Raw genomic sequence first — 15,181 nt, forward strand, 5'->3', positions numbered from 1 at the left:
TCATCAACGAACATTTTTTGTTTAATGTTAGTAAATTTAAAAGTTCCTGACAAACTTGTTGCTTAAAAAAAAATTAATAACTGGAAATGATAAAAACAAACACTCAAATTGAGTGGTTAATGAGAAATTTTTTTTTTATTATAAATTATTGTAGGAAATATTTTTATATTTCTGTTGGTGAGAGAGTAAAGCTGAGTTAGGTTGAAAAATGATTGACCCACCGGGTTGGTCTAGTGGTAAACGCATCTTCACAAATCAGCTGATTTCGAAGTCGAGAGTTCCAACGTTCAAATTCTAGTAAGGCCAGTTACTTTTATACAAATTTAAATACTAGATCGCGGATACCGGTGTTCTTTGATGGTTGGGTTTCAATTAACCATATATCACAGAAATTATCGACCTGAGGTTGTACAAGACTATACTTTACTTACACTCATACATATCATCCTCATTCATCCTTTGAAGTAATACCTGACGGTGATTCCCGGAGGCTAAATAGGAAAAAAAGATTGAAAATCAGTTAAAAGGGAGATTGTTTTTTTTTAACAATAATTGTGGTAAAATGAAATTGTATATATTAATAGAAAAATTATTGGGTAATAAAGTAAGACTATTTTATTTTTAATCATTTATTAAGATTCAAACCGATCGGTAAAGATAAACTGTGATTAGTTTTGAGTATAATACGTATAAGCGTAAAACTAGACTTACTGTGTGGATGCTGTTATATATTTTTGATATACATCAGTATAAAATAAATCGAATCCAAAACCCTGGCATATTAATCGGTGATTTATATATATATATATATATATATATATATATATATATATATATATGATTGTATATGATTATTATATGTATACTTGCAACCAGATTATGTTTTGGGGAGGGAGGTAAGCTATATGCTTTAGGAGCGGGGGATATGTTGCAGTATTCCCAACCCATCCCCCCACTTCTGTTACGTTCACAATCAGTGAAAGTGTTTTGGTGATTGTGTGCCGATGCTGTGGTAAGACTGTCGGGAGTTGTTGTCCGTCAGTTACTGGTTCGGAGGTCGCTAGTTAAGAGTTAAGCTTGGGCCGGTCGGTTGTACGATTCACTCTGACATAACTTTTTGTATTTCGTTCAGTATATGTTTATTATAAAACGACCTGTATTTTATACCGGAATTAGTAATTAGACAGCTTAATAATTTATTTATTGGATATTATTATTGGACTGAGGGTTGAAAGTGTTAGTTTATTATTATTATTTTTTGTTAAATCATTTTAATAAATATATTTGTTGGATTATAATGAAGTTTAACCCGTTATCATCGCACGGTAAGGACGCTGGCCTAGTGATGGTTATGTTTTATGTGTTTGTAACGGTCGGATGCGGTCTGTCCGCTATGGTTAGTTTCGTTGACGGGGCGGCTAGTGCCAGTGGTGGCGTTTATACTTACAGCTCATCAAGAACCATAAGAAACAGCGCCGCCTCACGCTCCTCATCTTCTCATAGTACTTCTACGACTTCGACAAACGCTCCGGAAGTACCGATACAACCGAATTCAAATCTAAATAATAATAATAATAACAATAATAATATTAACGGAAGAAATGCATCGGCGCCTGGTAGACCCGGAGGAGCAAGAACGAGGTAAATTTAAGCATCCGTTATTTTCTCCTGTTAACCCATTTTTCCCCTATATTTCTGAACTTAGGTGGGAGAGATTTGACAGGATATGTTAATCAACTATAAAATTACAATGAACGGTCATATATATATCCATTAATCATATCCCATATTACCCATAATGTATTCATATTACGTGAAAAATTAACTGGTTGGTGATTAAGTAATCCAACTATAAACAGCTGTTCTGTGACGACTTTTAAATGGATTTGAATACCTAATTTAATTTATAATCTGCTTCATCGTCTTCGGTCGTCAAATTAACCGTATTGAGTATTGAATAAATTTGACTCTGATGAAAATCTTTACTCCATTCATAGTTTATCTTGTCTCATTTTGGAGTTTTCATCTATGAAAATCACAATCCATTTATTAAAAAAAAAATAATAATAAAAAAATATGAGAATGAAATATCAAGAAGTCGGTTTCTGTCAGAATATTTTTTTTTTTAGTATTATCATTTCAATAAATCGGATATAAAATCTATGATAATAAAAATGTTATTAATGATCAGCTGTTTTTGACATAGGTTTTGGAATGTTACAAAAATTAGGACACAACTATGTAAAGTTAGATTTATTTTTAATTAAATTTTAATATATTACTACTGGTTTACATTGTTACTTAATGGTATTTTCTGTAAAATGGGATTACGTGTTTGTATGTAAATGGGATTATTCTAAAACACACACACATATAAATAGCTCGTCAAAACTGTTTCTAGCCAACTAGAATGGAGTCTTTTGCTCAGGCAGTACGTCATTATATTCATAACACCAAGTTTCTAAAGTCTGAATAGTGTTGTAGTTGTAAAAAAAATCAACCTTACTTGCATAAAAACATTAAATTATAATTTTCAATTCCTTTCTTTTAAGATGAAAAATCATTTTGTTTTTTTCATTCCACTCATAATTTTACATTTTATAAATATTATTCTCAAAATATTCTGTTAAATCCTTTCGACCGTTTAAAATCTACGAAGGAATCGTTTCACAGTTTCATAAAAAGAGAAGAACGATTAAGACAAATAAAAAAGAAAAACGTATACAACCAATCCAGTTTTATCCTACACGTTTTTCCCACTTATAGTCATACCATTCGATGAGATATTTCATTTTATTTAATTATTATTTTAAAATTATAAAACTAGTTAATAAATTGTTTTTATTATTCTTTTTAACTGAATAATTTTTTTTTTAAAACGAAAAATAAAACATAATCTTTTATAATTTACATAAAGTGTATATAAATATATGTTATATACTGATTGATCAACTAAAAATTCACAAAACGTTTACACTTTTCTGTTTCTTTCTATGTATTTTAAGTGTGTTATTTATATACGTGTCTACTTTTACTGAAACTTGGATACCCCGCCATACGGGTTAGAGGCAGGTAATGAAAAGATCGAACCGGCAGGCTAACCTGTCGGACTAGACTTATGGCTGGCGGCCGGGGAGGCCCGTTTCAGTAGACAACCCCCTGGGCTGTGCTTTACCTTGTTGTGGATCCGGTCCGGGGGTAGGGTGGAAAAAATATACTTTTACTGAAAGTATATTAGGTAGATCTCATAAGAAAGCTCCTATTGTAATTGGTACCATGATTCGACTTCCGGAAAATTTCGACATATCTTCGCGTTTCACATCCCCCAGACCACAAAACCACCGTCAGCTCAAAAGTTTATATATATATATCACGTGGATACGATAACTGACGTAATTTTGTGCCAATCACTTTCAAATTGATACGTAAAATATAACGACCCAAAATATCGATCGAGTTCGTTAACGGCTAAAATCGGACCATGGGAGTGGAAATGGTTTTTTTTTTGAAAAAAACAATATATAGCTATAACTTACTTATTAAGTAAAATATCGAATTAGTTTGAAGTTCCTACTATTTTTTGTATAAGTGCCTAAAACTTATATAAGTAAAGTTTTTTGATATCACCAACCATTGGCCCAGGAGGTGAAAAAAATGGGGTTTCGAAGACAAATCATACCTCCCTTAATAGGCACAGCATCGAATCGGTTTAAAATTATCGTTAGTCCTCTAAAAATTACCTAAAACTTTTATCTGAAACAAGTTTTGATATGACCAATTCTTATGAGAAGGGATAACTAGAATTGTCGTATGCTAAACATGTGAAATTTTTTCACATGCAACCATTGTCGTAATGAGAAAATTTGAAATTTTTCTTAACTTTAAGGTGGAAATCTTTTTTATCCCTTACCTAGCACTGGTTAAATTACCTCTACCTTCCGGCGTGCCGAAAGGGAATTTTTTGCAATTCAAAAGTAATTGTTTGTACAGAATTATAAATAAATAGATATTTCCTACCGTACTGTATATGTTTCTTCATTTTACAAGGCTGTATATTTTAAAACAGAATAAGAATTTTTTAGAATATTTTAAATCATTAAGATATAACTTATCGATTTTGCTTAAAATCTTTATATTTATTATGGGTATAAGAATTAATGTCAAAGGATTTGTTGAAAAATTAAAAAAAAAGAAAACATGTGTTTTAGAATGTTATGTTTTAAGTGTTATACGATATCATTGCAAAATCTATTTTTGTAATTCTGTAAAAAAAAAGAAAAAACCACGAGGGCATTTACAGACCGGTTGGTATAAATATATATCCAACATGTAATAAATTAAATATTATGAAATTTAAAAAGGCGGCTTCAGTTTCATTGTACTACGAAAAAGGTATTAATTTCATTTAAAATTCAGGTACGATATATGCAATCGGACATTTGAAAAACCGCAAAAATTTACACATTTAACACAAATATACAGGCACACAGATTAACATAAGTATTTAATTAGAGCCAGCGTACAACATGTAAGTAAGAATATTGCAGTAATCTAAAAGTTAACGCGCGCGTGCGTGCGTTACACACATACACACACACAAAAACTTGTGTATGTAAAATATGTATAGTTGGAACGGATATCTGCTCTTTCCTAACGGGGAAAGTTAAATGCGGTATGACATGATTTTACCTACATCATCCTATTATGTACCGTTGGATACGAAATAACGTTATTATAATGGGTTAACCATTAAGCGTACTGTAGGGTTACCCGCGTAAAATTTCTATGATATGAAGTATTTGGTTTAGGAAATACTTATAACTTTTTAATAACCATTTTCATTACATTTAATGTCATTAAAAATTAATTAGGCAATAGCTTACGATAAATATTTATGTAAGTAGTAAATGTATAAATTTAGTATTAATCGATAAATTAAAAACCAAAAAATATGAATACATCTGTCTTCAATTTGGAGCAGTTTATTAGTTTTAATGAAACTGATAGATTGATTTTGTCCTGGCCTTGATTAAAAAACGTAAAGTTATTCTCCGTTTTAAAAATAAACCATTCATATATTAGTAAGAAACAAGTTTTTGCCGTTTTCTAAATCTAACGTTATTATAATAAATTTGTTAAGAATATAATTTTATAAAAGTTTGAATTACTTTTTTTCATAAATAATTTTTTTTCAACGGTAATTACAGGTATTCTTATTGAGATATAGGGTACACATAAATATAAGTCATTTACTTAATAATTATATCAACGAATCTAAAAGAAACGTAAATAAAATATTTATTATGAAAATATAATGAAGTTGAAAAACTATATGATTTCTAATAACGAGTTTCTCTTTTGTGGCAATGCATTAAGGTGTTTCACGAATGCTAAGTAATATCATTTGTTTTTTTGTTTTTTTTTTCATAATTTGTTCAGATATACCCGATGTTACTGGATTGAGATAAATGCTTTTTGAAATATTTTACAGTAAATATTCTCTTAAGTATTATTTATTGTTTTTATTATTAACTATTTTTAAAAAATACATTTTTTAAATAATTTATAGGAATTTTAAATGTTCTTTAAATATATTTTAACTAATTGAATTACATTTAGTTGAAATTAATTATTTATAATTTCATATTTTGTAAAATTCAAGGAAATTTATAAATATATATTTATAAATTTCCTATACATTTTCTAATATATAATTAGAAATTTAATCTAATAATAATAGAAATAATATAATATAATATATAATATTAAGATATATATAATATTTAGATATATAATCTAAATATAATATATAATCTAATGTTTAATCATTTCTATATATTTTCTATAAATTTTCCTATGTATTTTATATATATATATATATATATATATATACACAAATTCATTAATAAATGTAGTATTTAAACTTATATTATTAGAGTTTGACTCACATTATCCCAAAAAAAATTGTGATAATACATCCTTACAAGAAGCTCGGGAATGTTGGTGTAAAAAGCAGTGACTAATTGAATCCCAACCTCGTTATGAATAAGTAAATAAATCTGAAGTAATAAGAACTATTTGTCAATCTGTTTATTTAGATTTCAATCAGTATCTTCTTTCTCTGTTCATCTTGGAATACACTTCACCAATGAATGACACTTATAATTTTTTAATCGACTTCATAAAAAGTTAGTTTTTCCCATCTCGACTCGTGTGTATATATTTTTTTGTTTATTCATGTTTTATTCTAATACCAAGCGCATCTATTTCAATAATTTATTTTACAATCTGTTCATAGATTATAAATATACTATTTATTTAATATATTATTTATATATTTCTATTTATAAATCTGGTGTTAGTTTTATACTGGATAACTTGTATGGTAGATTATATTAAACGAAAAATTACAGTATGTAATCTGATTTTTAGTAATGAATTTCTTTTGTTTAGAGATGCAATTGGAAGACTTAAAATTAAAAAAATGTCATTCGAAAGGGAATTAGTTTAGTCTCAATAGTAATCTATTTGCATTGTTTGTTTGGATTCCTTTTTCAGTTTTATGATAGAAGTTTTTTGAGATGGGATTTGTCCCGTAAGAGCAGCAATTTTTTTTTGAAATCTATCGAGGTGTTAGATAAAAAATTAAAAAATTTTAAATAAAATAAAATTTTTATTAAAAAAAAGAATGTTGTTAAATCTGTTGGCAGTGGCAGTTTATTTCTAATTTGATACGAAGTTAAATAAAATATAATTAAAAAAATAATTAAGAAAAGTAATTTTTATTTTTACAAGTTTTTTACGGCATTTTTGGTGGTTTCGATATTCTTTTTTTAATTTATTTTATTACTAAACTTTCTGATTAAGATTTCTGTTGTAATAAATAAATATATTTCGGTTAACTTCATTAGAATAATTTATCTATAACTTATCAATTCTCTTTGGAGACCAGGAGCAAAATCTGGTAAACGGCTAGTACTACCATACTAGAAGTATAAGTCAAGTATTAATTAATAGCTTTCATATTACAATTAATTAAGAATTTACGGTTTTCAGAAGCTAAAAGTACTTCACTATAAGAGGTTACACATTTTGAATAAGTTATATTTTTAAATTAATATTAACATTAACATAAATATGTTATAAATTTATAAAGATAAATTTAAGATATTATTAACAAATATTTGGTTATATTACAGTTAAAGCTTATTTTAGGTGCTTAAAACCCATACTTCGGGGCTGAGTTATATTAGCAGATATTTACTGTCAAAAAAGAAAAAAAATTAAATATTTCGTCCTTCATGCACGCATATGTTGTTCATATAAATATTACGCATATGTGTAAGTGTATGTTGCCCATGTATAACTCGAGGATCATTTGACTAGTTTTCTTAAATCTGTTTTAAACAACCAGCGAAATAACTTTTCAGCAGTTAGAGATTATAATTTTGTTTTATCTGGTTTAAAAAAATAAAAAATTTATTGAATTTTTTTTTAGTACGAATGTTATAAAAAATTATGCGGCAGTAAAGATTTTTTGACTATCTCGTTCTTTTGTAATTAATTATTAGGTTATTATTTAATTTTGCTTAATTAATAATATGGGAATTTATTTATACTTTGGTGATAGTTTTATTTAACATAATATATACCAATATAAAATTAAGGTTACATTTTTATTCTTCCTAAAGTATCAGTTTATTAGTATTAGTAAATGAATAAATTGTCTCTTTATATATAAAATGGTAATTTCAGTCTATTTCCTGCTTTATTTACATTGTTCTTATACTAAAAAGACTTCCTGATGTCCTAGAAAATGAAAGTTTTTCAGAAATACTGTCTTTGATACAAATCTAGTACGAGAAAAGAAAAATATCATTACTTTTTAAAAGAGGGACCAAACAATTAGTGTTTTCCAAACCCTTTAAAATAGATATTACTTTTATGATATATTAATTTTTATATTTTATTAAAAATAAATATTTACTTCCAAAAACTATATATATTAATAAATGAGGAATTTTGTATATAATAAGGTTTATATATATATATATATATATATATATATATATATACTTTTTAATATTTCGAAATACTAATATATTTTTTAATATTAAAGAATTTTATTTGCTGCATGTTAAACGAAAAAATTGCATTTAATCTTATTTAAATCAAATAAAGTTAGTCAAAAAAAAGAAGAAGAAGAATAAAAGAAAAAAGAAAAGTAAGACAACGATGAATTTGCTGAACTTTCTCAGCACTTTCATATAACTAAATGTTTATCCTTCCTCAAAGTAGTAACTTTTTAAGCCTATATTTTGCAAAAGTAAACGTTTATGTACGTATACGTTCAGTAAACGGAATAAAATAATATAAATGAGATAAGCCTCTGAGACCTCTCTTCGTTATACATTTAAATTAGAGAATATATATGTAACTTTTACGTATCCTAAAATAAATAATTAAATATATTTTAACTAATTCAATTTTTGTTTTTTATTTTGATTTTAAATTTACTATTAATGAAATAGTTTTGATTATACAAATCAGTTTTAAGGCCATATGGTTTGAGTATTTGTCAAGTCTTTCGTAAGTAAAACGTTATCTCATCTAATTTAATGTTATTAACACGAGGAGGAATTGTCTAGTTATACGTGTTCCTTGCAAACCACAATCGTTAACAGTGCTATTTAGGATTTGTATTTAAAATAATTGTAAAATTTCTAAGTTGTTATTATTTTTGTTAATAGTTTCGACAATAGATTCTCATTTTATATCTTGACTGATTTCAAAATTATTTTATGTTGAAATACCTTGTTACTTAACAACAATGATCTTTTCCTTTCCTGTAACGAATACATCTTTCTTCAATTTTTCCATTATAGATTCTTAATCTAACTTGATTTTCCTAAGAATATTTTTTATCCAAATATATTCCTAGTAATACAGTTGAAAATTATAATTGCCCTTATTGTTTCTAATTTAATAAGGATCATGCATCATTAAAATAATAATATTTTGGATCTTTTAAAAGCAAATTAATTTAAAAAAAATTACAAACTTACCTCGTACTGAACTAGTCTTTGCTCAGTAATAACAATTATAATTACAATCGGCTCTCCTGCGTAGCCATAAGTAAGTTTCCTGACAAAAGCACGTGATAAGTAGGTCCTTAAGGAATCCCCAAAATAAATAATACACAATAAACAGTTGTAAGCAAACTTAAACTCAAATGTGAAATTTCAAGGTCAGTCATAAATCACAAACCAATAATTTCAGCACCATATAGTCCACAAAACAAACATTAATTACAAATAAAAAAGAAAAATAAAGAGAAGTAACAAGAAATTAGATACGACACCACTAAACTTGACGGTGTTAGATTCCAAATTGTTACGCACACCCTAAGTCGAGTACATGGGTTCGTTTCAACCGTCGGACGTCTCTGCTGTTATCGAGTAGATTAATTGCAAAGTGGTTGGAAAACTAGTCAAAACTAGCCTTGGAAAAATATTTTCAAACTAATAACGTCTTATGTAGAAAAAAATTAAACAATCCAAATGGAGATGTTGGAATAGTAAAAGATTATGATACTTAGAATGGTAATTTTTAATAGTGTGGGTGGATAAGGGTTGAAATTTTTCCTGCCCTGATTATATCTCATTTAAAAATAATATTTTTCTCTCTTTCACACACGTGCGCGCGTGTGTGAAGGAGAGAGAAATATTATTTATAGATTTATAATTGAGATATTGATAAGATGAAGCATCCATATTCAAAAATTAAAAAAAATCTAAGCTCTAAAAATATAAAAAATACTTTTGTTTTAAAAAATAATGCTTTATTAAAATTTTCATGGATATTAGATTTTTGCTTTTCCGTCTTTTTACTTTCTAGTGCTATAGCAGAACTATAACTCTAGGAGGGAAAGTATTGTAATCGGTCCAATTTGGGCATACGCGATTTTCACCGGATCTTGACTTTCAACACCTAAGAAATTCAAAAAACCGGATGGAAACTTTCCGTATGTTAATGTTCTTATATGTGTTCGGTGTTGGCCTCTAAATCACCTTATATCTACAGAACGATTGGCCCAATTTTGATTAAACTTTATAAGATTACTTCTATATATGGGGCATTGATGCCATTAAATTTTAAATTTAAAAAGCCAAGGGGGTGAGGCTTAAAAGCAAGGTCACCCTCAGTATTTCGAGATTTCACCTAATTAAGATCATGTTTTTCTTAGGTAAATTTGTTAACAGTTTTTACAAAACTGTAAAAACAGTTTTTACAAAATCGCACCCAAATTCCAAAAAAAAATGTTGTTGTAATCGTATGCTATATTGTGATGTCACAGGTGAGCGATAGAATTAAATAAATGAATAATATTTAGAGTGTAAAAAAATAACTCGGTTTGGCTGGGCCTTGAACTCGATTGCCCGGTTGACTGGTACCTGGTGCGTTAAGCCTTGCGGCTACACCAGTCTGCCAACTGGTCAAACGAAATTTGTTTTACGCAAGTTGTGAAATTAGATTAATTTAGTTAGAGCCGACTTCACCATTAGTACCAGAACACCCGCGCGAATTAAATACGGTATACGCGCACGTTTTAATTAGAATCATTGAATTAAATAAACGAAAAACTATTATATTTAAATAAAATGATTTTTTTTTTTTTTTTTTTTTTGTCTTCAGTCATTTGTCTGGTTTGATGCAGCTCTCCAAGATTCCCTATCTAGTGCTAGTCGTTTCATTTCAGTATACCCTCTACATCCTACATCCCCAACAATTTGTTTTACATACTCCAAACGTGGCCTGCCTACACAATTTTTCCCTTCTACCTGTCCTTCGGATTTAATAAAAAAAAAAAATAAAAAAAAAAAATAAATAAATGAAAATAAAATAAATCTTTTTAATATAAAACTACCAAAAAATATTTTTTTTTTTAGTTTTTTTTTAGCAGTATTTTGATTTTATGTATGTCAAGTGCGATAATCATAACGGCTTTAGAATCCTAACGTACTTTACATATCATTTACAAAAATGATTCATCCATCTTTAAAAAAAACGTTTATTCTTTGTTAGGGAAACTGAAGACTGAAATGTTCATTCCACGGTCTCCTTCATCGTCGCATATCAGTCTGCCAAGTTCTCCGAAATGCAATGGTCGTTAAACTGCAATTCTAAGATGCGTTTTGAACCTAAAATGCATTATATATGCCACAGCCATAAGAAAGACCGGGTTGGATAGTGTAAGCAAGAAAGATACAGGCTACTCCTTTCTGTAGTGAAACAGTGCATATGCACACACTTTGATTCAACAGAAGGAAAATTGTTTACCTAATATACTTTTTTTAATATAATTAAAAATAATAAAAAAATAATTGAAGTAATTTTCTTTTGGTTTTACACGTACGCTAATCAGAAATCCGTCTATAAAATATAACAAAACCTAAAACTTATAACCGACATTAAATAAACCCTTTAAACACGCCCGATTACAGAATCATACAGCAGCAAGGGACACTGTCCAGGCTGTGCGATTCGAAGAGAGAATTTGTGATACTCCCGCCACTTTTGCGTTCCGTTCCAAGCCGAATGTACTGTTGTTTACCTCATTAAATAACCTACCGAAATCGTAATATTCAATGTTAGAAATTGTATATTTTGTCTGTATCCGATAGGGATTGGCTGTATAGTAAAAATCATTACTTTCAGGGAATACAATACTCTGATAACCTTTAGTATTTTATATTCACATTAAATTAAATTTGTAAGAAAAATTGTGATGTGTAGTGAATAATAATAAATTAATGAAAATAACTTCAGCCGTGAACTTATTCAATGTACTGTAATTTCTTTTCTTCATTAGAAGGATATTTCGTAATTTTGTTAAAACGTAATTTAAATTTCGAAACGAAAAATATATTAGTAATACTGAGCATTATAATCCTTAACCTGAAAAACATGAATGCCAATATTTATAATAAAATACGTTCTATATTTTTTATTTTTATCGTTAATCTTCTAAATATCCAGTTTTTATTATAATCATATAAAAATGAATAAAAGAGATGATATTCAAAATATTTTATTATAAGTTAATAATTTATAAATTTAATGAATTTGAAATAATGATAAAAAAAAGAATCGGTGTGTATTTTTTAATATTTGAAATAAATGAAAATTATTACCGCTTTTTAATAATGTTTAAACCGGTTAGGCAAAGGCGAACAAGTGTGTGGTGTGGTTAGTTTGCATGGGCCCTAACAACTCACAAGATACGTATAAATATTTCTTGTATATGAGTTCTTGGAACGAAGTATCAATAGAAAGTATTCATGAAGACAAGCTACTTATTTATAACAAACAGAAATAATGGTAATTTTAATTTATTTATTTTTTACAGGTTTTTGAATTATGTATTTACTTTAGTAGAATATAGAATAATATAAGTTTAACGTATAAGAAACTTGAAATGCGTCATCATTTTACATTGTTGACACGTTGTCAGAGATTACTTATGAAAAAAATATCTTCATTACCTTGAACTTATCTGTTTTGTAGGACCTGTAAGATAGATTAAGTGAATGTTTTCTCGTAAATATCTCATAAAAATCTGACCGTTGACATTTGTTATATACATTATAAATTGGGTGTACGTTAAAAATTTTACGAGTGTATTCATTTTTTTTTTATTTCAGCATAATACGCGTAGAAATTAACAGCTGGTTTAATTAAATTTGCAAATTTTATTTTTAGAAGATTATGACTTTTTTTTTATTTAGATAATAAAAGGATTTTTTTTAAACATGATTTTTATCATTTCACAAATATATAAATTTATTAAGTGAGAGTTAACACATAATTAAAAATTACAAAGACAATAAAAAAAAACACAGAAAGATAATAAAAGACATATCATATAATAAAAATTCCCATGCATTCATAGAATAGATATATAAATTTAACACTATTATACAACTTAAATAGTAAAAAATCAACGGTTACAACATTTTGCTTTCACAAAAATTAGTAAACAAGATTATAAATACCTTAAGGGAAATATTAAAAAATAACAAAACATGTAAATTTAATTTATTAATAATCCTAATAATATAGCACAGTTAAATTTAAAGTTAATATCAACTAGCAGAATAAAAGTAATTTGTACAAATTGACTGAATTGCATGAATCTGAATATTATTAATACATTTCAAATTACTCGTTAATAGTTATTTGTTATAATTTTATCTCAAATCGTAAAATCAGGTAAATAGTCTTTTGCTAATTAATCAGTTTCATTTCGTTTTTTTAATTTTTCTGAAAAAACTGAAGAAAAACAAAAAACCGAAAAAAGCTACTGAGGGCTTTTTCCCTTGACAGACTACTATTTAGGAGGAAAATTTAACTGGAACATAAAATAGTTAAGTATGCAAGTAAAGGATTACGAAAAAAATTTTAAGTGTAAATTTTATGTGGAGTAGATTATTACTATTTGAATAGAATAAATCTATGTCATGCTATATGGAGCTGAAAGGTGGATAATAAGGAAGGTGGAAAAATACGAATTGAAGCATTTGGGATGTAGTTGTGGCGTAGAATGATTATAACAGATGACAAGATCGTGTAACAAATGATAAGGTATTAGGAAGAATAAAAAAACAAGGATAATGCTAAATGTAATGAGCAATAGAAAAAGGAACTGGCTAGGACATTTTGTATGAGAAGAAAATGTTTAATGGTGGATGCAGTGGAGTGTTTGGTAAATGAAAAAGAAGGAAGAGGAAAAAAAATAGTTTCAAATGCTGGGTGGGATCATTGAAAACAGAGAATACGAAAAGGGAATGAAATTGGCGCAAGATAGAATAAAGCGGTGAATGGCTATTACATGACCTGCCCTAATGGTATAAAACAACGAATGAATGAATTTGAGTAAAATGTTGAGATACAAGAGCCGCTGTAATTATATTTCTGTACGCCCTAACAGTTACTCGTATTCAGGAAGCATCGTAAATAATTTCATAGAAATCGATTAATCCAGTATGAAGATATCAAGCAAAACTATAAATAACGAAAAAACAAAAATAAAGAAATAGGCGTATTATCCTCTGACTGCTGAATAAAATCGCTCAAGTACATAACCAAAATGCCATACTAATGTAAAAAGTATGACACTGGATCTAAAGACGAAAAAAAAAACGTGTCTTTTCCCTTCCATCATTTCGCGATGGTGAATTGAGTATGACCAAACTCCACCAGAAAATATTTTAACCCTTAAGGGCATTAAATTATTTTTTAAAAAATACCTATTTTTTAGTAAAATTTTGAGGTATGGGATCCATAAAGTCCGTATCTCCCTGCTTCTTAACTGATGCGACAAAACTTAATCGACTCAATGTCCCATGTACGAAATCATCGTGCCAAATTTCATCCAAATCGGTCTACCCTGTCTAAAGATATCAAGCAAAAATACAGGCAAACATATAAATTGTACGTACAGAATGATACGTACGTCTCTTTCTGGAATACATGTACAATTTTGGTTTGCTTGGCATTTCTCCTGCCACCACCCCATTCGGTCGCCCTATGCATAAGACCGAATGTTTGTGCCACAAACGGCTACTGAGCCTCGAAACAGTTTAGCGATCAATGTCCTAAATAGCTTCTAGAGCTTACCTAACAGCGTGAGCGGACTAAGCGCGGTGCCATACACCACCGGCTTAAGTGTTCCAACCACTCACTTGTCATATATTTACTGAAATAGGTAGGCGCACCCCGTCAACTACTAAAAATATATATGACATCCATAAATTAAAATTTACTTTGTCAAGACAGCAATTCGCTGTCACACCTAAGTCGCTGAATGCCAGCAAATACCTGTCCACCATATTAAAGCGCTTGGAGCCCTAATTGGCTGGTGGTTAGCCATATATCTCAAGGTTAGCTTCCCATAGCAGTGCGTTAGGAGTCTTTCCCTTAAGTAAACTACTTTGTAGTTTAACAATGTCGGTTAAACATAGCAAGCGCATCAAGGAACTCTCACACGGTCCGACAATGCGGCTCTCGCCACATTGATTCGTCGCTTGTGAGTAGTCAATTTTCCCCTTGACCTCTAAGTTCCAGGGTGATACATGTACAGTGGTAAAATTGGGTTTTTTGGTTGGAGGTGGTCATGAAA

General features: G+C 28.5%; 1 protein-coding gene across 1 annotated transcript in view; it reads left to right on the forward strand.

Annotated features, from left to right (window-relative positions):
- The first annotated feature begins 973 nt into the window (after positions 1-973).
- The window catches only part of LOC142329101 (uncharacterized), a 490,682-nt gene continuing 476,474 nt past the window's right edge, over positions 974-15,181 (forward strand). The window contains exon 1 of the mRNA XM_075373436.1: positions 974-1,641. Within this exon, the coding sequence (XP_075229551.1) occupies positions 1,298-1,641 (344 nt within the window). The 5' untranslated portion in view covers positions 974-1,297. The remainder of the gene's footprint in view (positions 1,642-15,181) is intronic.

Source organism: Lycorma delicatula, chromosome 8, assembly GCF_047948215.1.
Source record: "Lycorma delicatula isolate Av1 chromosome 8, ASM4794821v1, whole genome shotgun sequence".
Lineage (NCBI taxonomy): Eukaryota > Metazoa > Arthropoda > Insecta > Hemiptera > Fulgoridae > Lycorma > Lycorma delicatula.